This window comes from Telopea speciosissima, chromosome 9 (genome assembly GCF_018873765.1).
Source record: "Telopea speciosissima isolate NSW1024214 ecotype Mountain lineage chromosome 9, Tspe_v1, whole genome shotgun sequence".
Classification (NCBI taxonomy): Eukaryota; Viridiplantae; Streptophyta; class Magnoliopsida; order Proteales; family Proteaceae; genus Telopea; species Telopea speciosissima.
Genome location: NC_057924.1, coordinates 47,620,016 through 47,645,066, shown reverse-complemented (window position 1 = coordinate 47,645,066; position 25,051 = coordinate 47,620,016). Strand labels below are relative to the sequence as shown.

At 39.0% G+C, this 25,051-nt stretch overlaps 1 protein-coding gene across 1 annotated transcript; it reads left to right on the top strand.

Annotated features, from left to right (window-relative positions):
• Positions 1 to 3,264: 3,264 nt before the first annotated feature.
• Positions 3,265 to 3,756, top strand: LOC122638978 (disease resistance protein RPS5-like). Its single transcript, XM_043831826.1, has one exon. The coding sequence runs from the start codon at positions 3,265 to 3,267 to the stop codon at positions 3,754 to 3,756; it is 492 nt and encodes a 163-aa protein (XP_043687761.1).
• The last annotated feature ends 21,295 nt before the right edge of the window (positions 3,757 to 25,051 follow it).

The following is a 25,051-nucleotide window of genomic DNA, read 5'->3' as shown; positions in this document are numbered from 1 at the left end:
GACAGGATAGAGGAAACCACAGATGCGGAGTCGCATTCGACCCAAAGGTGGTGTAATTGCAACTTCTTTGCTTCCTTTATCCCCTCGAAGAAGGCTGCTAATTCCGCAATGAAATTCGTCCCCACCCCTTGGTAGATAGAAAAGCATCTCACAGGGGTGCCCTGATGATTTCGAAATATCCCCCTTGCTCCTGAGGACCTCGGATTTCCCAAGGATGATCCATCACTATTTAGTTTTGTCCATCCTGTAGGGGTTAGTCGCCACCTTACCTCTTTGACTGAGCGTGTCAGCTGTCTAGTGACTAAAACACGAAAAATTCTGGTCAGCATTAGATCATGGACTGACTTCATGTGGACCCCCTTTATCTTTGAGCAATCTACAATCTCTCTTATGCACCGCTTCACAACTTGCATTGGCGACCCTCTTAGATTGTCATATCTTCTTCTGTTGCACCCAAGCCATAGTTGTTTACACCCAACAATAGAAGTGCCCCCCATACTTCTTTTAATGGAACGGTCGTGTGTTTCCTTCGCCACCACGAGAACAGCAGCTCCACCGTAGGGAACCCGGTCCAACTTTCATTAAAATAATATATTATTTCTCTCCATACCTGACTCGAGAAGTGACAGTTGAGAAAGATATGCGAGATTGATTCGCTGTCAACATGGCACAATTCGCATCTCAAAGCAATCGGAACTGCTTTGCGAGTCACCTTCTCATCGGTTGGGAAGCATGGTTCTCTATTACCACAGTGGTAGGATTAATTAGGCTTTATCTCAAGTGTATGGCAGTTAAAAAACTTTGATTACTAGAATCCCCATTAGACTGGCCTTACCTAGATCACTAAATTAGCTTGAACAAATTATCCTAAGCATGCATTCTTCGGGGAAATTTTACTTGATTGGCTAGTATGTAGATCAAATTTACTTATATGTATAAAAAAAGAACTAATTAATCTGAACCATAGTGCTAAATCCATGACAAAGCTGCGCTAGTTCTCCCCAAATAGGTACAACCGATTCATGGGCCTAAGCACCTAACAAAAAATGCCAAGTAGAATCCTAAAGTGATTTTAATTACAAGAGCTGAGATCGGTTTCAAGAGGTTGTGATCGGTTAGGAGTTCAGTGGTTGATACACCTCAAGGTGGAGAATCGGAAGCACAAATCTTCAACTTGTCACGTAAGAATTGAAAAAGAGATGTGATCAAGGCTTTGGTGAAAATGTCAACTAATTGATCTTGAGTGGATATAAACTGAACAGTAAGTTGCCACTTCACCACATGATCACAAACAAAACGGAAATCAATCTTCATATCTTTAGTGCGAGCATGAAACACTGACTTAGCAGAAAGTTAGGTGGCCCCAATATTATCACACCACAAAACTGGGGGACCACACAAAGGGAAACCAAGCTCATGAAATATAGATTATAATCAAATATGTTCAGCAAAGGCATTTGCTAAAGCCTTGTATTCAGATTCACTGGAAGTGCGAGCAACAACCTTTTGCTTACGAGAGATCCAAGAGATCACATTAGGTCCACGAAAAATTGCATAACTTCCAGTGGACTTGCGATCATCACCGTTGCTAGCCCAATCTGCATCTGAATAAGCCTAAAGAGAACGCATAAGAGAGCGTCAACAAGAAGACCATGTGTGCGAGTGTGTTTAAGATAGTAGAGAATTCATTTCACAAGAGCGGAAGAGCCAATGATTGTTAGTACATAGGAGCATGCATGAACTAGCTTGCCTATTAATAGCAAGGACACATCAGAACGAGTAAGAGTTACATACTAGAGAGCACCCACAATAGAAAGGTTCTGAGTTGGATCAGACATAAAGACACCCCTGCCGCTGATAGCTTTTGAGTAGTAGCCATGAGTGTAAGAACTAGTTTGCAATCAACCATACCAGGCTACCAGCATGCTTTAATAGGTTACCAATGTAGAGAGATTGAGATAATAGCACCCCTTTGGAGTGAGGGATAACCTCAATGCCCAAGAAAAAAAAAATGATGATCACCCAAATATTTAATAGAAAACTCAACTGCTAGCTTTTGGGGAAGAGTGGTAACCTGAGTGGAGCTCTACTTGCAACCAGAATATCGTCCACATAATTAAATGAGAACATAAGTAACAAGACGTGCCTTATAGCACTCAACAATTCTCATCGGCCTCTCGTTTAATGCGATAAACCCACTTACATCTAACAAGGTTTATAGAGTCGGTCTTAGAAACAAGAGATCATCTGCCATTCCGAACCAACACGTTAAATTCATCAGCTATACCAGTGGAAAAGATGTTACCAGAAAAAAAAAAAAATTAAAAGGGAAAAGAATAACTTGACATTTAGTCCTCTACCAAAAAAACAAAAAAACTTGACATTTAGTCAAAAGTAGTTCACAAGAATTTGAGTAACACATGTTCCATGATAAAGAAAGAGTAATAAAGCAAGTTAAAATATTTGGACCCCTCTAGGCATTTGTTATTGGTAGATAATCTCAACAATTCCTAGCTGGCTTAGCATACAAGAAATCGCTAACTATTTTCTGCTTTAAGTAGTTTTTTTTTTTTTTTTCTTTAAATTTTTTCAAATTTTTAAATTTTTGTTTTAATTTTTAAATTTTTTTATTTATTTATTTAAAAACAAATTTATTGGAAAAGAAGAGAAAAACTATACAAATCAAAAGGCATCCCTACCTAAAGCTAATGGATAATCTCCAAAAGAGCAAGCAAGGACCCAGGATCGAGCCACTACAAAACAACCCATCAAAGCTTCAAATAGCTAATATGGTGCACAAAGCCAAATAGACCGTCGCAATCTGAAATTCCAAATAGACCATTTTCAACAATAAAAAGTAATTATTAATTAAATGCAATATTTCCATCTGGTTTCTGCTCTAAGTTTTAATTTAAGAGCTTTTGATTTGGATTATTTCATGTCTCATCACCTCGATCTCTTCTTATTTGAAGCTACAACAATGGACATCGGTATTGGAGCCATCATCGGAGTGGTCAATTATTTGGTTCCTCCCTTCATGAATCAGGTCAGTTATCTTGTTCATTACAAGAGAAACGCTAATGACCTTAAAAACCAAATGGCAAGACTTGGAGAAAAGGAGGAGGATGTACAACGTTCTATGGATGCAGCTCGTTTGAGAGGAGAAGTGATAAAAATGGTGGTGGAAAGTTGGTCAACAAGAGTGAAGAAAATACAAGATGAGGAGATAACATTGCATAATTATGCATTGGAAGAGAGCAAGGGATGCCTCCAAAGGGGTTGCTCTCTGCGGCGTTATCGAGTAAGGAATTGAAAGATGCAAAACGCATGATTGATGAAGTCAAGGAGCTCCTAAATGAAGGCCGAACATTTGTTTTTGTCTCAGATCCTTCTCCGCTTCTTTCTCTCGTCCTAAAATCCATGCAAACACTAGATTTTAAAGTTTATGATGATTCCACCAAATTAGCCATGGACAAAATCACGGAGGCTTTGAAGGATGAGAATATCAACATGGTTGGTGTATATGGGATAGGAGGTGTTGGAAAGACGACCTTGATGAGAGAACTGGCTAAAAAATTGAAAAAAGATGGGCTTTTTGATCAGGTTGTGATGGTCACTGTGTCTCAAGAACCGGTCTTCAAGAAGATCCAAGGGGAAATTGCAGAGAACTGGGAAAGGATTGACACATTTTCCAGAAGATATGGAGAACCTAAGAAAATGCAAGCAACTTTCGTTAGTGCAAAATGGAATTTTTAAGCTCTCCAATCGGCTTGAAGAATATTGCTCTAATCAGCTTACAACCTTATCCTTAAGAGACAATTTTGGATTGACGGAAATCCCTGATGGATTTTTTCAAGGGATGATATCATTGAAGAATCAAGATATGATGGGAATATATATCTTTTGGATTCCGTCTTCATTGTCATGCTTAACGGGCCTTCGAGTGCTGCGTATTAGTGGAAGTCGGAGGACTTTTGATGTCTCATTGGTTGGGAAGTTGAAGAAACTTGAAATACTTCACCTATCCAGATGCAATGTAGAAAAATTGGGAGAAGAAATAGGAGATCTCACAGATCTGAAATCGTTGGATTTGTCATGGAATCAAGCGTTGACTATTGCTCCCAATACTCTATCGAGACTGTCTCTCTTGGAAGAACTCAATCTCGAGGGTAGCTTTCATGAGTGGGAGATCGATGAAGGATCAGCAGAAGAAGAAGAAGAAGAAGAAGCGTGTTGCTGCTTATCTGAGGTTGCATCTTTGTCTGCTTTGACTCAACTAAAGATAAGGGTATCCAATGTCAAATGTTCGATGGAAAAATCTGACACGATTCTCAATATATTTGGGAGACTCTGACGAAAGTAGTCATTTATCTCAGTGCGCCACTCAGGTGAATATTTGTGGATCCATCCCTCCATTTTTCGATTGGTTGATTACTTTGTTAGAACGATCAGAAGGGCTAATGCTAAAGCAGTGTCATGGTGTTAAGTACGTTCACGTTCTTAAAAGCCATGGTGGTCCTCCAATAAGGTGTTGGGATTACTTTCGGATTCTCCATGTCTTCGAATGTAATGATGTGGAATATCTTTTTTTGGAAAATGCACATTCAATTGAAATATTTTATTTGGAGTCTTTTAACTCATAATTTGGACAATCTCACGTGAATGTGATCTGGAACCCTTTTCCCTCTCCCCCCTCTCACCACCCCCACCCCCCTGAATTAATTTTTTTTTTTTTTTGGGGTCAGCGATGAGAAGGCTTGTGACCAATTAAACCAGAATCCTCTCTCTCTTAAGGGCTGGTTTTTTAATTACAATTACAATTAAATGCTATTCATATATGCTATCAGTGGGAGAGAATAGCTCAAATCAATTACCACAACCCCTGGTGGGACAAAATATGCTAATCATAATTTCTGGATCCATTAACTATTATGACCAAGACGATTAAGTGCAAGTTTCAATTCTACTTCTTAATTATGAATACAAATTAAAATTAGAATCGTAACATACATGTTTTGCTTCAACTTTGGAGGTCAATTCTTAGAAAGGCCAAAATTTAGAATCCACCTTCAGCTCAGTTCTCCAATTAAGTGATAACTGGATTTCCACCATATATAGAAGCCCTGAAAGGAAAGGCCGGAAAGGAAAGTAACAACCAAGAACCAATAAAAAGGTTAAAAAAACAAAAAAAAAAACCCAAGACTACCTTAACTGTTGGAAAACTGGAGAAGAACAGTGAAAACAAGGGTCTCCGCGAGAGTGAGTTGGGGATTGGAGGATTTATCAGATTTGATTAGAGATTCTAATATGGAATCTTGGGAGGGTTTTGAGGATAAAAGAAGATTGGACGAGGGAATTAATTGTTGAGGGAAATCTGTCTTGCTAGCTTGTCGAAATAAGGAGGATCTAATGAAGGAGGCATTCATGGAATTAGGAGTGACGAGTTAAGAGCACGGGTTGGTATCAATATCCGTGGAGATCGATACCAATTCCTGATCAATCCCGTATCGATGAATCGATATGACCTGATCGATCGAGACCGATCCTGATCAGTATAGATAGGGTTACGATCAATATGGATACCAATTACTAGAACCCTGGTTAAGAGGGCACATATTACAATCATATATCACAACCGTGCTGGATACCATAGCTTAAGATTCTTCACAATTGGATGATGTCCAACTGGTGTTTTTATGAAAAGCTTTTTCAATGGGTTAAATACGCATGCACCCCCAAAAATTTAGATGGTAAACTGAAACCAGAATGAAACCAAAACAGAACTGAACCAAAACTGAAACCCCGAAATCGGTGCACCCTTATTGGATTATGTTTTGAACTTACTCATTCTTACACCGAAACCGATCCAAACTGACCAATTGACACCCCTACCTTTGGGAACAAGATAATAGAACTTCCATAACTATAAACCAACCCCCCCCCCCCCCAACCATCAGGAAGAAGCAAAAAAAAAAAAAAAAAAAAAAAGAACTTCCACATGTGTAGAACACTTAAAATGTGGAGAAAACATTATCTTAACCCAAGTTTAAACAAGATAATATAACTTGATAGATCAGCACAAGATATGTATGTATAATAATTTATCACTAAATCTGCACCTTTCATCTTATAATGCACCTTTCATCTTATAATGTCATATGGCTGTGTACTATTTGCTCCAATAAAATATTAGGTTTTGGTCAAGGTCAGGGTTTTTTCAAACTTTGGGTTTCTAGCAGACTTGAACTAGACCTGGCTCCTGTGCATTCGGACAGCCGGGCTGCATGTGCTGCCAGATTCAAGGTGGTGAGTTTTGACCACCTTACTCCTGCCCAAATGTCTTACTCGAATAAAGGTAAGACGGTCAAAGCACAGCGCCTTGAGTCTAGTGCCCTGACTGCCCGGATGCACAGGATCTTTTTCGCTTGAACTACCCAAGACAACAAGCCCAGGCCCACAACTGCCTAATTGAGCAACAAGTTGTCTCAACATGCTAAGAGGACCCCCACCAAGTCAGCTACCTAGAACCCCTTCTTGTAATTGGACAACCTATTACTTGGCTAAGTGAAGAAAAGAATCTAGATGTCACCATTTGTTTATTTTTCATATGTTGCTTGCTTAGGACTTGCTTTTAAAACTAAAGGAGAACATAAAAATCGCCCTATTGGACTTGGTCTTGGTAGCGTCTTTCTTCTAGAAAAAGGGTCTTCCCAGTCATTTCCACTAGAAGAACTGAAAGAAGGTTCTTCCTGCCTTCCATGTAGGCCAATGAGAGAAAGCAGCCAGGCTGCCTTTACAATTCATTGAACCTAGCAACCTTTATGGTCTATACATTCATTTCTTTAGCTTTCTGCAGCAGTTCGCTTTATATTATATAAAGGGTTTCACTAGCATACGTTTCTCAGAAGTCCATAAATCTCTCTAATCCTCCCTTCACCTTAATTGAAACCTTCTTTTAATTCTCACCCAAATAAGGTTCAAAACCAACTCTGATCAAGAAAGGTATTTGCAGGAAAGGACACTCTCGGCTACTCATCATCTTCATAGTTCACAGAAATGGCAAGAGAGAACAGATCAGTTTCGCAGGCATGGATGGAAGAAGTTGTACCAGCCCTCTATATCTCTCCCTACCAGAAATCATCTAATTCTCCAAGGAGGTTAGAGACGATCACCGAAGAGGATGTATCGAATCGGTTCAAAGCTCCTCCAAGAAGATTCGCAATGGCCTTTTCATCTTTTCTCTTTGGTCCTGTCCTCCTTTGCTTTCATATACAGAGAGCCAGTACTTTTGGTCCCCAAAATATTGAGATTTGAAGGTTGCTAGACTCAGATGACAAAGCACCCTGTAAAAAGAAAGTGGATTTGTAAATTAAAGTTTTTAACAGTAATAGAAAATGGCAGATCCGTTTTCTGTAAATCTCTTTTCTTTTCTATTGGCATCATTGAGAACAGAATAGGAACACTTAATAGATGGATCTCATCATTAATGTTCTCATATCTTCAATTCAAGTTTATAAGGTGTGGGTCCAGTATTTGGTGGATTACGAATTAAGTTTTGTTTTTAATTGGCATTTGTGTAAAACACACATAGGATATATGACAGTGTCTGTTTGTTGGTTGTCATTGTTGTCAACACAGTGCATGTGTGTTGGTGTTGCCAACACAATGCATATTGATTTATCATAATATTATATATGCAGTGGTAGTCCATGACAATTACAGTGGTCACTACAATACATGCAACATTTTGGATGAGTTGGCAGACATCTGTCAGTGCAGGCAGTGACTGAACAGTGTTAGTAGCATCCCCAATAGTTTTTATAGTGTTCACAGCGGTAGTGACAACATTACAAGGGTTTGACAGTATACACAGAGGTCCCATAGTGATTGAAAGTCATCCAGGGGCAATTCTATCATTTATAGGTTTGGATAACATTACAGGAACATTTTTGTAATTTTACAGAGCACAGATGGCCTAGATTAATAGTTAGCATCCAAGGGTATTTTGGTGATTATGTCAATCACAGAGGTCAGTGGAGCATTGATACAACTCACAAGGGTATTTTGTACATTTGGTAGTGATGTGACATGTTGGCAGTGATGCAGTAGTATCCGGGCCTATGTGGTGGTATGGGACACTTCACCTTAGTGTTTTACACTGTTTGGCAGCCTTCGACAGCCTTTGACAGCCTTGGGTGAAGGCTAGGTGCCTCCGGAATGATGATTTCACTGAAACATGCACTGGCAGTGTGTTTGAGGGTAATTTTGGAAGTCCAGATGGCATTTAGTTTCACGTTGTTTCGATGTAGGATGGATGAGATATTGTAGTTTCCAAATGGTTGCACTGAAAAGAAGCTAAATGGGAGAGTTATTTGCAATTCTGGGGAGTATTCTGGAGCATTTGATTGATTTTAGACATGTGCAGTTATATATATCCTCGTCACGAATTCGACACCTTAAATCGTGTCCAAAAAGTTGATGGAATGAGTGAGTTATGAGCTAGATAAGGGCATCAATTTGGGACCAGAACCGTCCCGTTAAAACCCAGTACCGGACCGTCCCATTAGTAAACTAGATGGTATTGGGATCTGATTTTGATACCAAATCTTAAATGGGATAGAATACCCAATGGTACAAGTATCGAAATATCGGTAAAGTACCGAAACAATTAATACCCTTTCAAAGACTAGTATAGTTTCCCAAACTAGCCAAAACCTTGGCCATTTCCGGGTTCTCATTGTCCCCATCTATACTATCTCATGTTAATTACCATAAATTATCAAAATTTGGATCTTAAAGACTGGTATAGTTTTTTTTTTGGTAAAAGACTGGTATAGTTTATGTGGTTGAAATGCTTGATATAAGTGGGGGTATTAGAATGTTTTGGTGATGATCTAGTTGAAGAGTTAGGTTTCAACTTTCTTGATCGGTATATAAGTTTAAGAAGTGTAAAGTGGTCATTTTAAAACATCTATTGCTTCAAAAATAGGAACCAATTTTTTTCTTAGCCTGAAAGGTTAATTGGCCTTTAAGAAAAACCTTTTAACCCCGTTAAGGGTGTTTGGGGGGGGGGGGGGGGATCAGCAAGTGCAGCTGTCTTAAGCTTTCTTGGGCTGGGTTTGGTATAAGTGGGGCTTGGCTTAAAGAACCTCTAGGTAGGGGTATCAAAACCTAGCCTTAACCGAAGAAACTAAACCGAATCAAAATCGATATGAGCTTATTGGATCATGTTTCGGACTTGGGTATTGTGACATCAAAACCAAATTGGACTGTACTGAAACCGATAAGCCAACGAACCGAATTTTAAAAACCAATAAAACCGATACCAGTCCAAAATTCATAAAAAGAAAGCACATTTTTTTCATGCGTTCCGAATATATTTACATGTTAAACCGAAACAAACCGATAGTAAATCAATAATACAAAAAACCAAATTAAAAAAACCAGACCGAAACCAATATAACCCGAGATCAGCCCAAAATTCATAAAACAAAACTTTTTTTTCATAATTCAGAATATATTTACATGGAAAGTCGAAACTAAACCAAAAATAAACTATAAGAAACCAAACCCAAACCGAATCAAAACGATTGGATGTTTTGGATTCACTCTTTCTCACATCAAAACTGGTCAAACTGACCATTGACATCCCTACCTCTAACTTCTATAACCGTAACCCAGCCAAAAAAAAAAACAAAAAAAAAAGAAGTCCATAATGTGTAGAACACTTTTTAACATATGGAGGAAAAAAAAAATCTTAATCGAAGTATAAACAAGAAAATATAACTTGAAAAATCAACACAGATATGTACGTACGTATAAGAATTTATCACTAAATCTGCACCTTTCATCTTAGACAGGCATTCACATTTCATCTTAGAGAGGCATTCACAAGCTGGCAAGCATACATTTCAGCGCTTTTTCAAGTTTTGGGTTTCTAGTAGACTTGGGCTATGTTTGGTATGCATTCTAGGTCGATTTCATATTCCCGGATGATAAAAACAACAACTTTTATCATCCGAGAATGCAAAATCGATTTGGAATGCATTACAAGAATGCATACCAAACACTGACTGAACTACGGACTTGGCTCCTGTCAAGCACCCTGCCCGGGCTGCTCGTGCAGTGCCGGATAGATTGAGGCGTGAAAAAGACCACCTCACCCTTGTCCGAGTGCCTTGCCCGAGCAGAGGTAAGGCGGTCTTTTCATGCCTCATGTGTTCGGCGCTGCACATGCAACCTGGGCGGGATACTGGACATGATCCTTTTAGCTGAACTACCCAAGACAACAAGCCCAAGCCCACAACTGCCTAATTTAGATTTACCCACTAATTGTCTCAACATGCTAAGAGGACCACAGCCAGGTCAGCTATCTAGAGGACCCCTTCTAGATGTCACCGTGTGTTTATTTTACATACGTTTGCTTACTTAGAGCTTCCCCTTAAAACAAAAATATAAAATCTCCTTATTGGACTATAGTTAGGTTTTGGTTGCTTCTTTCTTCTAGAAAAAAAAAAAAAAAGGTCTTCCCAGTCATTTCCTCTAGAAGAACTGAAAGAAGGTTCCTCGTGCCTTCCAAATGGGCCAATGAGAGAGAGCAGCCACGCTACCCTCACCATTCATTGAATCTATCAGTTATATGCCATTTTCAATATTGCTGACATGAATTAGACTGCCATTGCGAATTAGCTTTGACTACCTAACAACCTCTATACCATTTATTTCTTGGACCTTACACCGAATTAGCTTTCTGCACCAATTCTCTCTATATAAAGGGTTTCACAAGTTTACGTTTCTCAGAAGTCTATATCCCTCCTTCCACTTCAATTGAAACCTTCTTTTAATTAACACCCAAAGGTTCGAAACCAACTCTTATCAGAAAGGTCTTTGCAGGAAAGGGCACTCAGCTACTCATCGTCTTCATAGTTCACAGAAATGGCAAGAGAGAACAGATCAGTTTCGCAGCGATGGATGGAAGAAGTTGCACCAGCCCTGTACACCTCTCCCCGTCAGAAATCATCTAATTCTCCGAGGAGGCTTGAGACGATCACCGAGGAAGACATATCGAATAGGTTCAAAGCTCCTCCAAGAAGATTCGCGATAGCCTTTTCATCTTTTCTTTTTGTTTCTCTCCTCTTTTGCTTTCATATACAGAGAACCAGTACTTTTGGTCCCCAAAATTTCCATTGAGATTTGTGGGCGACAAGACTCAGATGACAAAGCACCCTGTAAAACCCTGTAAAAAAAACAAGTGGATTATGTAAATTAAAGTTTAACAGTAATGGAAACTGGCAGATCCGTTTTCCGTAAATCTCTGTTCTGGTTTTTTCTATTGGCAAATTGAGTTAGCAGCATAACTCTATCTTCAGAAATAGATAACTTGAGCAACATCAGGCCACCAGTGATATATCAATTATGCATTCCAAGACTCAGTTACTGGATCCATTAGCTCTGCAACAGGGAGGGGGGCTTGAGGTTGAAAAGGGGCTGGGGCCAGTGAAACTTTGAAATTTGGTATCCATAGGTCAATCCAAGGATTGATCGATCCGCCATGACCAAGTCTAATGAATAGACTATTCTTTAGAAGTTCTCGCCCAAAATGATAGGTTTTCATGTAAGCTGATGTGGCCTATGTGCTACGTCAACATAAGAGTAGTGGGGTTTGGGTAAGTAATTACCTGACAACCACCTTGATTGTTTTTTTGACACAGAAGCCCTAAGGAGGGGAAGATGGTTTATTCTTCCTCAACAGGGAGGAGGGAAATTTGATTACAAGAGATGCAAGAGACTTGGGGTATGAGTTCTCCTACCAACCAAACTCAGGAAACCAAACAACCTATTTAGCAATATAATGGGTACTAAAATTACACTTTCTTGGAATGAAGAAAAGCTCACAACTGTGGAAGCCTTGTTGAAGATGCCTGATATCTTAGTTCACTGATGAGATCGACAAGTTTGGCAGTCGATTAGAATGAATGATATCCTCAATTAATACTTGGCAATCCGAGAACAATGCGATCTTATGATTAGAGAATTGTTTTATCTTAGAAGTATTAACACCTCAACTCAGAATGCACAAATTGGGACATTTAAAAACCTTCAGGTGAGTATCACGGTCGATTGGACTCAATTCTACTACCTTCGATTCCGTTGATACAAGAGAACGATATTGGTGCTGCCAATCCCACTTCAACTTCCATAATGAAATTTCAATGAAATGCAAACTACCATATAAAACAGATAATTCTTCTATCACTGCGTATTACATTATATTTCCAACAATCAAGTTTCCAATTCCATTCTCATGTGTCTTGGGTTTTTTTTTTTTAATCCATTTGGGTTGTCGAATTGTGACGTGTATAACATGTTTAATAGCATTGGTAATAAGGAATCGGATAAATTAAGGACCACTATGGATCCAATGTCCATGTCCAAATTGGCATATAGTGGGAGACCTTTTAGCATAAAGTATCTTTTAAGTGGGAATCCAATGATCCATTCACTGATGAGTCTCTGTCTTCTTAGGCTTTTTTTATATACGGACAAGGGGTAAAATGGTCAGAAAACTTAATTTTTAAGGAGGTTTTGGGGTAATTTTGTCTAATACAATCGATCCAGGTTGATATTGTATCGGTATCGTATCGGTTTTGCAGGTTATCGATACCCATTCTGATACCGTGCACTAAAACCATGGAACAGATCGACTCTCTTCAAAGCACCCCACTTCTTCTCTCTCTTCCTCTTTTTATTCTATTTATCTTTCCGTGTTTTTTATTTTTTATTAACCTACAACGCGATTCTCGAGTTGTCACTCTTCTTCTCCCTCTTCATATTCGCAGAAGCAGAAGGCAACCTTCCCTCTCCATTACAATTGATCTCTACACGACCATCTTCAATTCATCTCCTCAACCTCGCAACCATGGAATAGAACAGCACAAGATCAATCATCAGATTATCTCTGCCTTCTTGGCGATATCAGGTGAGAATCCATGAAAGATGGCGGTTTCAGAGAAGGAAACGCACCTGTTACGGAGACGAAGGAGAAGAATTGAACTGGATCATGGTGAGGATCAGGTCGATTTGTTTGAAGAAGAACGATGAAGATGAAATGTTGAATAAAAAATTAATTAAACAGAAAAATTGAAGAAAAAACAAAACGATAAAAAACCAAATGGAGTAAAAAATGGGAGACAGAGAGAAGAAGCGGGTGCATGCTTTAACTTTTTTACTGTTTGAATGACAAAAATAGTAAAAAATAGAAGAAGAATGGCAGGTTAAATAGATTAGCAAGTTACTAAGTGAAAAGGAAGGGCAATCTAGGTATTTAAAAACATGAGGGTAGAAGGAGATGTAAACGTTTATAAGCAGGGAAGTATCAGAAAAGAAGTTTAAGGTAGGGTAATTTTAGTAAATATAGGGTAAATGTAGGGTAGTGATAGTAATAACCGGCCCTAGTAGATATTCTACTAAGGAGTTGGAAATATTCTAGTCTCCTTAGATAGAATGTTCCCAACCGTTGGATTAAGGACATTAGTAATGATCTTAGGGATTTTTTGTACAGTTGGGTGCCTATAAGTAAAGGTAACCTCATTTTTAAAGATTCTAGGTTCATTCGTTCTACTAAGGAGTTGGAAATATTCTAGGCTCCTTAGACAGAATGTTCCCAACCGTTGGATTAAGGACACTAGTAATGATCTTAGGGATTCTTTGTATAGTTGGGTGCCTATAAGTAAAGATAACCTCATCTTTAAAGATATCCACCAACCAACCAATCAACTTGTATCCAAGTATTCCTAGTGCAATAATGCTTTCATTCACGCAAAACTCTGTTGTACGTGTTCATTAAATCTCTCTTCCTAAGTCCCTCAAGGTACTGAGAATAGGCTGATTTAATGTTAGAGCAGTGCTAAGTGGAGTCAAGGTTGGCTTGGTAGAAGACTAAGGCCGTGACAAAGCTCAACCTGAGATATGTTGAATGGGCCTCCCTAGTCAAGCTTGGGCCGAGTCGTTGGGACTCAATTTTTGTAAAGAAATCGGCAGAGGCACCTTGGTGGGCTTTTGGGCCAGCCTAGTGAAGAAGCAGTTTGAACTTGTATTTTAGGCCTACGTTGTACTTGTAGGTTCATTCGGCCTTATTGTAGCCCAAGTTCAAATTTTGGGCTGGTTTTTGACCGACCCTTAAAGACCCATGGTCCATTGGGTCAGCTTTCAATTTCCAACCCAGGGAAATGTGAAGAAACCTATTTTACCCCTCTATACTGATACACAAGTGTCTATTCATCATTGGAACCGATAGTAAATTGATAAGACAACGGACCAAACTTAAAAAACCAGATCGAAACCAATATAATTCGATAAGAAGTCGATACAGGCCAAAATTCATAAAATTACACATTTTATTCATACTTCTGAATATATTTACATGGTAAACTGAAACCAAACTGATAGCAAATCAATAAGAAATCAAACTCAAACCAAATCGAAATCGATGCACCCTTATTGGATCATGTTTTGGACTCACTTATTCTCACACCGAAGCCGGTCCAAACCGACCATTGACACCCCTACCTCTAGGAACAAGAGAATAGAACTTCTATACCTGTAACCCAAAAAAAAAAGTTCCATAATTTGTAGAAACTTAACATACAGAGAAAAACATTGTCTTAATTGATGTTTTGACAAGATAATATAACTTGAAAAATCAACACAAAATAGGTACATACGTTATACGTATTAGAATTGATCACTAATGCTGTGTTTGGTATGCATTCTAGGTCGATTTCGCATTCTTGGATAATAAAAATAACAATATTTTTATCATCTGAGAATGTGAAATCGAACTAGAATGCATTCCAAGAATGCGTACCAAACACATCCTAAATCTTCACCTTTTGTCATATAATGTTATATATGGATGGCCATGTGTACTATCTGCTGCAACAAAATATTAGGTTTTGGTAAAGGTCAGGGCTTTTTCAAGGTTTGGGTTTCTAGCAGACTTGAACTACCCAAGACAACAAGCCCAAGTCCACAGCTGCCTAATTTAATCACAAATTGTCTCAACATGCTAAGAGGGGACCCACCCAGATCTTTTTCCTCTCAATTACACTGCCCGTACTTGACTCAAGTACATTTAACAGAGGAGACAGAAATGACTATCCTACCTCCTGCCCGAACACACTTTCCGAGACTGCCCGAGGTGGGATCCATCTCTCTCTATTAGAGATGTACTTGAGTCAAATACGGGCAGTGTAATTGAGAGGATAAAAATTCGAACTGACTAGGTCACCTACCTAGAGGACCTCTTCTGGTGATTTGATTACCTATTACTTGGCTAAGGGAAGCAAGATGTCACCCTTTGTTTATTTTTCATACAAATTTATAGTGCCAAGTTTTCCTCCACCCATGGTGAATGAGATCCCCTTCACCACAGGACGGGAGAGGGCAAAAAAAGAGGTTTTCGGCAGAGTATTTTGAAACATACAAAAACCCTAGAAGGGTTTTGTGAACCCTAAGATAGTGGATGAACCGTCCTCTATCGGTGGAGGAAAACTTAGTCTAAAATGTAAAAACACTTTAGGGAGAAGACATGACTCACACATGGCATCGACTAAAATATATATTTTTTATTCCAACCCGGAATATCTACAACTTGTACATGAGAACGTTAACACAACTACAACAGCTTCTTCCACTACAAGAAAACTCATTTTTGGCAACGGTTTTTTCCCGTCGCCAAAAATCCAAATCCGTTGCTAAATATTTTGGCGACGGTTTTTTAAGCCGTTGTAATTACCGTTGGCATAAATGGCGCAACCAAAATTAGGCGACGGAATAAGGGCCTTTGTCGGGAAAAATATATTTTCCGACGGTAATAATAATACCGTTGCCTAATTTTGATTTATGGCAATGGTTATTTATTAACCGTCGAGTAATATAATATTATTATAACGGAATACAGTTTACCGTCGCAGAAAATCATATTTTTAGCAACGGTGCTAACCGTTGTAAATAATAAAAAAATCCATCGTGAAGAGTAGTAAAGTTAGCCTTTTGGGCAACGGTATAAAAATAACCGTCGCCAAAACTGAAATAACAAAAAAAATAAAATTAAAATCAGTATATTTCCTATAATTACATTAGTATACTGATCCATCCATCCATAATCTTCAAGAATTCTAAAGAAACCACAAATTAGAGTATTGACATGGAACTTTCAAAGTGAGGCCTTAACAAGGTAGGATACATATAACTAAAATAAAGAAAGAAAGACAACAACATACGTCAACTACAACAAGAGTTTCCAGATAGAGGGATCAAAGCACAAGCGCTTCCTACATAAATAGTAATTATTCCCAAGCTGCTTCAAACCTTGACTGACTATGTAATTTTACTAATCAAAAGAAAATTCAGATATTCCATAAAACATAGCCTTCAAGAATTCTAAAGAAAGTATATTTGATTCCAGATGTTCTCAGTATTTGTTATGAGCAGTAGGTTGAAAATGGATGACTGGTAAGTTGAATAACAAGGCACATAGGCAGCCTGTGTCCAAGGAAAAAAAAAATTGTTAACAATCATAACAATAGGTTAAAAAATTGAGAAAACTAGCTAGTCGAACCTGCCCTAGCTGACCAATTTTTCAGTTATCAGGGGCCGGGGAAACAAATATTTTTTTTTTGGGGGTGGGGGGAGTGGGGAGGATGAACCAAAACAAGCACTTTCAACTACAACAAAAGTTCAATGTCATAAAGTTTTGTTCATCCTCCTCCAGATATGGGTTGAAGAGGTTGTAGGCTCGTAGATGTAGTAAAGTACCTCTCCATATATGGGTTGAATCTGCAAGTATTCAATGCTCCATGAAGAAAGAAAGAATCAAGTGAGAGTACTGGTTAAGGTCAACAAGACTTACATCCTTACTATAGTGGCTGTCGAGCACTTGATGTAGCCAAGCCTTTTTCTCTCAATCATTGTGCGTAGACTTCTACTGCAAATTTTAGCCAAAAATACAGAGAAAATATTAACACAAATCCATACATAATAATAATAAATTGCACGAACTCTACAAAACTAAGGACCATTAAATGGCTACCCATTCTTAATGTTCTCAAGGAAAACAAATGTTAAGGGTCAGATTTGTGTAAGAAGGCTCAGAGAGAGAGAGAGAGAGAGAGAGGAACTGTAGAATAACTTTGTTGAATTGAAGAGAGAGAATACTAAGAGAAAGCTTCAATAGAGTAGATAAACTTTAGATGTTAATTAACTCAAATTAATACAAGTAACCAAAAAACCATGTTTGGATCCAGCTACAATAAATCAGCAACAACATTAAGGCTATGTTTGGATGCCAAGAAATGAAAAGAACACAACATATCATCATATTTCCTACCTCTTGACTACTACAAGAAGAATAAGAATAAGAATCCAACCAACTTAGGAAAGGACAGTAGAAGAGAAAATGCTGGAATTACCTTCCTTTCGACATCTGCATATATTTTACCACTCTGCCGGAAACAGAGCGTAAGGAGAAGTGAAATTAAGCTTATTCCCTAGTAGCTCCCTGACCCACAAAACCTGCAAATAGTACAGAGGAGTTACAAGCCAATCAGTTTGGGTGGAGGTCAAACAGAAAAGAACAGAATCAAGAAGTGAAAGAAATGAAACCTTTTTCGATCACATCCCTTGATCTGGAATCAAAGAAACAGAAATGTTGCCGAACATGCATTTAAATGATGGATGATATAATACAAGCACTTCGAGTAGGCTGGAAACCTAGAACACCATCCACTCCAGACTTTGATTAATACCCAATTGTGTAGAGATTTTCCTACAATTATTTTCTAATACTTGATATAATCTGAGCCTTGGTTAGCCTAGCTTCTGACTTATGAGTACAGCCCAATTAAAACCCCGAATGGATATGGTAATTCTAAATTTCAAACTTGCCAAAATAAATAAATAAAGGAAGAAATTAACAAGCAAATAAGAACGTCCACGGTTCTGAGTCACTCCCTGGAATTCAGATCCCAACTTGAACCTCCTGTCAAAGCATCCATGGATCTGGTCAGACCAATAATGCAGCCATTGACATGTGGTTAGACAAAGAAATGGCAAATTTATCATCCAACATATCTTGTTTACGCTGTCTTTCTCCCGCTTCCCATACATAACCATCTTGGATTTTTCTATGATACATATAAACCAACAGGCAGACATTTGGTTTGGGATTTGGGAAGGATAATAGCCTCTACATATTGTTTGTTAATTATAGCATTTAACAGGGTTCTTGGGATTGAAGATCAACGAATGGACGGTTCTGAGAGGAGGAATAATACCTTGCTAAGTACCATCCACTCAATGCCTCCACATATGTAGGAATAATATCTTGTCAAGTAAAGATCAATGAATGAAATTTCAAGTTCCACCAAATGCTATTGGTTTTAGAACTTGTGATAAAAAACCTGAAGTGCATGTTTAAAAGTAAATGAATTTAAAATGTGACATCATCATGCTTAGCAAGGAAAATAGAAACACCAGAGAGAGAGAGAGAGAGAGATAACAATAGGAAACATTGAACTCTAACACATAGCCTAACCACCCTCTTTGTTTTTCTTTTTTCTTTTTCTTTTTTTTTTTTTTTTTGTGGGGGGGGGGGGGGGGGGGGGGGGGGAGGAGGGTTAGGTGCCTAAGACAGATGCTTCCAACAAGTATTCACTTACCTGGTATGTACTGAAAATAGCAATTGACGGGTGCTAGGTTTCGCAATAGTGCCAAATTAAGCATTATGCCCCAACTGAAAAAAGAAGAAGAAACACAGGAAACTTGAAAAACTGATTAACAAGAAGGAGAGGATGGTTAAATTTAGGGGGGAAAATCTGAAAGGGTATGGCAACCAGGACTACTCTAATAATGCATATCACATACAATTACAAAGAATCAGTACCACGTAAAAGAACACATAGACATTGTGTGGACCATCATAGCCACCCTTATACCTTCATCTGCCGGAACATTGCAATTGACATAACTTATGTTACAAATATGGAAGGTTTTCCTGCATCCATGGTGAAGAGTTCACCCATGAATCTAAGAACATCATTTGCCTCTGTTCCATTCATTTTTCAGAAAATGTTCCAAGTATCAACATCTAAGGAGTTCAAATAGCAAAACATTAAAGCACCAAAAACTTACGAACCTGAGTGAGCCTGTTCTAGTATTGCTTCTATATAGATCGGCTCCCCAGTAGAGAAAGACATGACAGTACCCACGAAAAAGAGAGAAGAGTATATGTTTCTTTTTGAATGTAGGCCCTTAGTCTTGTTGGAATACCAAACTAGTTAATATCCAAACAACCTAGACTTAGACTACCTACCCTTGGCTTAACGCCAGACTCGTTCCTTTATCAAGGAGTAACCCTAGACCATTGTTACCCCAACCCAATGATGGAATGCAGTATTTTTTGAAGAAAGAAAGACAATGTTTTGAAATAAATCAGTCAGGTTAGTGTGTGGACCCAAGCAAAAGTAATGGGCTTTGCTTATATGCCCCAAGGGTTGGTGTTTGAACCCTTGACTCGAAATGATGTGTGGAGGATATGACCTCCGGGCTAATGGACTGACATTGTACCCATCCACAAACTCGATTTACAGACCTAAGGGCCACTTTAATGTAAGCCAAATGACCCATTGTTGAAAATCAAGAAATGATTCAACTTTAAGATCTATGGCTAAGAAAGAAAAATGAGAGAAAAAGGAAAATCTTTTGTTTTTATTGAAAAATACATTTTGAAGTAGAAAGAAGCCATTAAAGAATTTTCATTGAAAATAGATCTGCCTAGATCTAGACTAGATTGACCCCACAAGGTACAATAATGGGGTTGTTGTGACATGAATAACTAATATAGCAATAAAACTTAATGGATGTGAATCTTTACATACCAACATGGATGCATGGATTTGATTATATCTCATCTTCATATCAGCAGTATTCTCAAAATAAGTGGGACCTAAGATCTTTACCTGCAATAAAATTCAATTATGAACCTGATTAAAATCAAGAAGAAAATGGCTAAAACAATTGTCCATTGGCCAAAACAAGAGGAAGGACCTTCCATATATATCCAAAATAGGTTTTAATTACATCCAAAGTAAGTTCAAGTGTTACACCACCACCCAATCTCCTTCCATATACTACGGTTAAACTGAAAAAAAAATAGCAAGATAACTATTCCACTATAAGAAATGTATTTACAATTACTTCTATATCAAGATTCCCAGTTCAAAACACTTTAGACCTACAAAAGATGCTAAATTTAAGTATTTAACAATTTCCCCAAAATGGGAGCCATTGGTACTCCAGAGGTCCTTCTTTTCCAAGTTACCAAGCCATCCTGCAAATCAAATTCAATCGAGATATATTATTAACCAAAATCAATAGCATTGCCTACAACATGTGAATAAATTAATGAAGAATTAATTTGTATAGGAATTTAAGTGTACATTATAACTAGCCCTGTGAAGATTTTAACGATTGCATGAATTCCATAAGCATATCTATTTTGTCACCCTGTTGAGCTATCTTGTCACTTTGTTCAGCTATCTTGTCATCTTGTTGTGCAATCTTCTCTTTCAATTGTGAATTCTCTGCCCTCAAATCAGCAATACGTTCTTCTCGTCTCTGGGTGCGCAGTCCCTCTATGCCAAACACTTGTTTCGGGGTTACTCCAGGCCCGTACATGCGCACCCACCCATGAGAATCCCGTTTCAATATACCTCTGAAGACTTCATCCTGAACTGCACTATCCTTTTGTCTTTCTTCAGATTCTTTGCTTAGGGCAACTCGTAATTGATCCTACAAATGAAATTAAACAAGAAAAACATAAGAGAAACCATTCGTAAGAAAACAATACATTAACATCAATACATGTGCTATGTTTAATTAGCATACCATTGTCTTAGCTGACTCAGGGTCCATCTCTCCACCCTTACTGGGTGTATGAGTCCTATCGAACATCTCCATACGAGAGGGAGGCTTTTTATCTAGGTTCTCATTACGCTAAAAATAAAACAAGAACAATAAATGTTAGGATGCATTGGGTGGTAAGAGAGATTAAGGAAAAATAAATTCTTTGTCATCAATATCAATATACAACATAGCACTTACCATCTTCTCTCGTATGACTGCAAATGAAGTGCTACCTGTCCTATGGTGCATTTTCTGATTCTTTTTGTTTTTTTTTATTTTGCTCAGAAATTTCCTACAATGAAATGAGGTAGCATTTGTTGATTTCAATTCCTTAATGTCCTTTCTCACAACATACATACAAAACTATACATGCATATTAATGTCCTTTACCTTGTTCTTTTCATCATCCCAGTACTTCAGCAACACATCCCAATCCTCTATTGGCATAACATGAGGATTGAGATTCATTCTGTTAAATCCGTGCCCAAAACCCGGTTTGAAACGCGGTCTGACCACCGGTCTGGTTTAAACCTTTTGTGTAGAACCAAGAGTGGAGTACGCTCGTGAACTGTGGGTCATAATACTCAAGCCATCACACGAGATTGTCGACCGCGAAACAGGGGAAGTCCTCGAGGAAAGATCCACCGTCAGAGAAAGGGGGAAAATCGTCCACGAAAGCATATTCTTGGAATTCCCTTATGATAGGGATCCGCGGGGCCCGCACCTGAATCGCCCTTATCCACTTAGCGATGATTGGGAGTAAGTCACTATCCGAATAATTCATGCCTATGCATGACCATTAATAAGCATAAGAACTAGAATGGGCTTGGGCTTAGGAGCTTAGTCTCTTTCTAATTGTAACTAGAACTTAGGACATGGGCCATGGGCCATGGGCCCGGAAATTATCTTTCATTTTTCTTGTGGCCTTAGTGACTGGCCCGGGCTTTCTTTGGGAACCACCTAGAAATTTTGAGTATTGGTCCTAAGTACCCTTAGGTAAGCCTATGGCCCCACATGTCTCTCAGGAGAGCCATTTTTAGGACTTGGTGGTAAATCTACCGGGAATGCTGGGATTGGCTTGGTGTATGGGCCTGATACGTTCAGGACCTTGTCCAAGAGGGAAACCCAAGATTTGTGTCTAGATTCGAAGGGACGGTGAAAAAATATATATATATATAGGCACGTAGTTGAATCTCGATATGTCTATACACCCACGAACCGATGGATATCTAGAAAGGATAATTTAGGACGGATGCTAGGAGGTATGGATTATATCATGTAGTTGGAAGAGAATGATAGATCTAGCAATTTAAGTTGATGAACAGTATTATATCGGGTGTTAGTGTAGCCAAGTGCAGTCAAGAACTAAAAGGAACTGGAACTGAAGGATTCGACAAAACTTTGCTCAACAATAGATATGAGTGGAGTAATGGGTCCCTGAATGTCCCCTCCGTTATTGGGAGTGAATAGTAGGGATTCCATCAATATTCCAATTCATTCTAAAGCTGAGTTAGGTAGTGGAGGATCGGAAGTGAAAGTCCTCATAGGAACAGCCAGGTAAGCAAAGTAGTACAGCCTTGTGTCATTCAACCCAAAATTTTTGGAGTACAGATACTGGACGAAGTATATGGAAATAGTTGCATCTCTCTATTTCTAGAAGTATAAGCTCAGAGTTTGATTTTCACTGGGTCCTTATATACACTGGACTTTATATTAACTAAATCGGAATTGATTTATACCATTGTGTAAGGTGGATACTATTAGAGGACAAATCAATACAACTTAGTTTAAGCTAAATAACTAAGCAGTCCTGGAGCAGAAGTTGAGCACAGTTTTAACCCCTCTATCCGGCACTATCCAATACCATTTAAGCAAAGCCAATGTGGTGGCAGATGCACTTAGTAGGAAATCACAAACCCTTCCTTGCCAGCTTTAACAGTCAATGAGCAGCTTATAGAGGAAGCCAGAAGAATGGGGTTGGAAGTGTTAATTGATGATGCTACTATGTTATTTTTCGCCCTGACAGTACAACCCTCATTGGCAGAGAAGATTAAGGAAGTCCAACCTACCGATGCAGAGTAATCTCATTGATTAAAGGGGCATCTTGTTAATGAGAAGGCGAAGTGCGGTCGAAGTATCCTCACCTATGAAGATACCTAGGTACGTCTCAATTTCGAGGACGAAATTCTTATAAGGTGGGGAGGATGTTAAATCCGTGCCCAAAACCCGGTTTGAAACGCGATCTGACCACCGGTCTGGTTTAAACCTTTTGTGTAGAACCAAGAGTGGAGTACGCTCGTGAATCGGGGGTCATAATACTCAAGCCATCACACGAGATTGTCGACCGCGAAACAGGGGAAGTCCTCGAGGAAAGATCCACCGTCAGAGAAAGGGGGAAAATCGTCCACGAAAGCATATTCTTGGAATTCCCTTATGATAGGGATCCGCGGGGCCCGCACCTGAATCGCCCTTATCCACTTAGCGATGATTGGGAGTAAGTCACTATCCGAATAATTCATGCCTATGCATGACCATTAATAAGCATAAGAACTAGAATGGGCTTGGGCTTAGGAGCTTAGTCTCTTTCTAATTGTAACTAGAACTTAGGACATGGGCCATGGGCCATGGGCCCAAGTGGATCCAATGGCCCAATGACTTAAACTAGACCTTGGGCTTATACCTAACCAAACAAGCTCCTAAACAAATGGACCTAATGACTTGAGACTAACCAAACAAGACCTAATGCCTAGATGGGTTATTAAAGACCCAAAACTACTATTCACCTCACATTTCAATCCTAAATCGTGGAGAGGAGAGGAGAAAAAGAAAGAAGAAGAAAGAGAAGAAGAAAGAAGAAGAAGAAAGAAGAAGAAAGAAGAAGAGGAAGAAGGAAGGAGAAGGGAGAAGTATGGTGGAGCACAAGCTATCATCATCAACCCTTGGTGAGTCTCTTTCTCTCTCTCTCTCTCTCTCCATCTCTCTTTCCCTAATTCTATTACCTAGGGTTTGAATTGGTTGAGCACACCTTGAGTGCTCCATCTACTCAATTAGAAGAGCCATTAATGGCAAATCCTTGATGTTTAACTATGAAGCACCTAACCCTACCTTAAACCCATTCACCCTTCTCCATTTATGAACCCTAAGTTGGGGATTTACCTCCATTTATGGGTTTTACCAACCCTCATAGAAGACCGTAGATGTGTGGGTTTGAGGGATGTTAAATAACATTGATTAAAGACCCTTTCAAAACCCCAATACCCAAACCCATGAGTTTTCTTTCCATATGTATTTTAATGGAGGAAAACCTAATCGATCATGGGGTTTACAAACCCATGTTGGGTGTGTGCTATGGCACCTTGGTTGGAGTTGTTCTCATGGCCAAAGAGACCCCTAAAAAACCCCAAAGAATACCCCATTTTAGCCCAAGACTTTGGGGCTGCAAAACCATTCTCGGAATGGCATGAACAACAAGACGCACGTGGACAGGCACATGCAAGTGCCACCTCGAGAAACTAGATCTGCCAGGTGGAAAGTCCGAGAGGTACAGGCACATGGACAGGCACATGCAAGTGCGTCCCTGAGAAAGATCTGCCGGTGGGAGGTCCGAGAGGGACAGGCACATGGACAAGCACATGCAAGTGCCAGTCCCTGAGAACCTAGATCTACCAGTGGGAAAGTCCGAGAGGGACAGGCACATGGACAGGCACATGATATAGCCTTGCTGTATGTGCCGGTCCCCTATTTTAGCCTTGTTTGATAACTTATGGGGCCCAACTCTTCTAGCCCTAAGGCACTAATCTCTCCCCACGTTGTACACTCTCTTTAGGTTGACTGACCCGGCTTGGGGGCGTATTAGTACGTGGGATAGTGTACTTGGCATCGAACGCCGATTTGAAGAGCTCCGTACTAACGATTGATTGAGAATCAAGGTGAGTGAGTTAAGCAAACGTCTTAATTTATGGAATGTTTGTGTGTCGTGTCTTGCGAATGTCATTCATGCATGTGTGCTATAATATATAATTATTAGTAAGATATAGGACGATATAAATGTTTAGATGTTGATAGGACTTTACATTCTTGTCTTGCG

Coding starts and splice junctions, on each gene's coding strand:
- LOC122638978 (XM_043831826.1), top strand. CDS start 3,265: ATGCCTCCAAAGGGGTTGCTCTCTGCGGCGTTATCGAGTAAGGAATTG.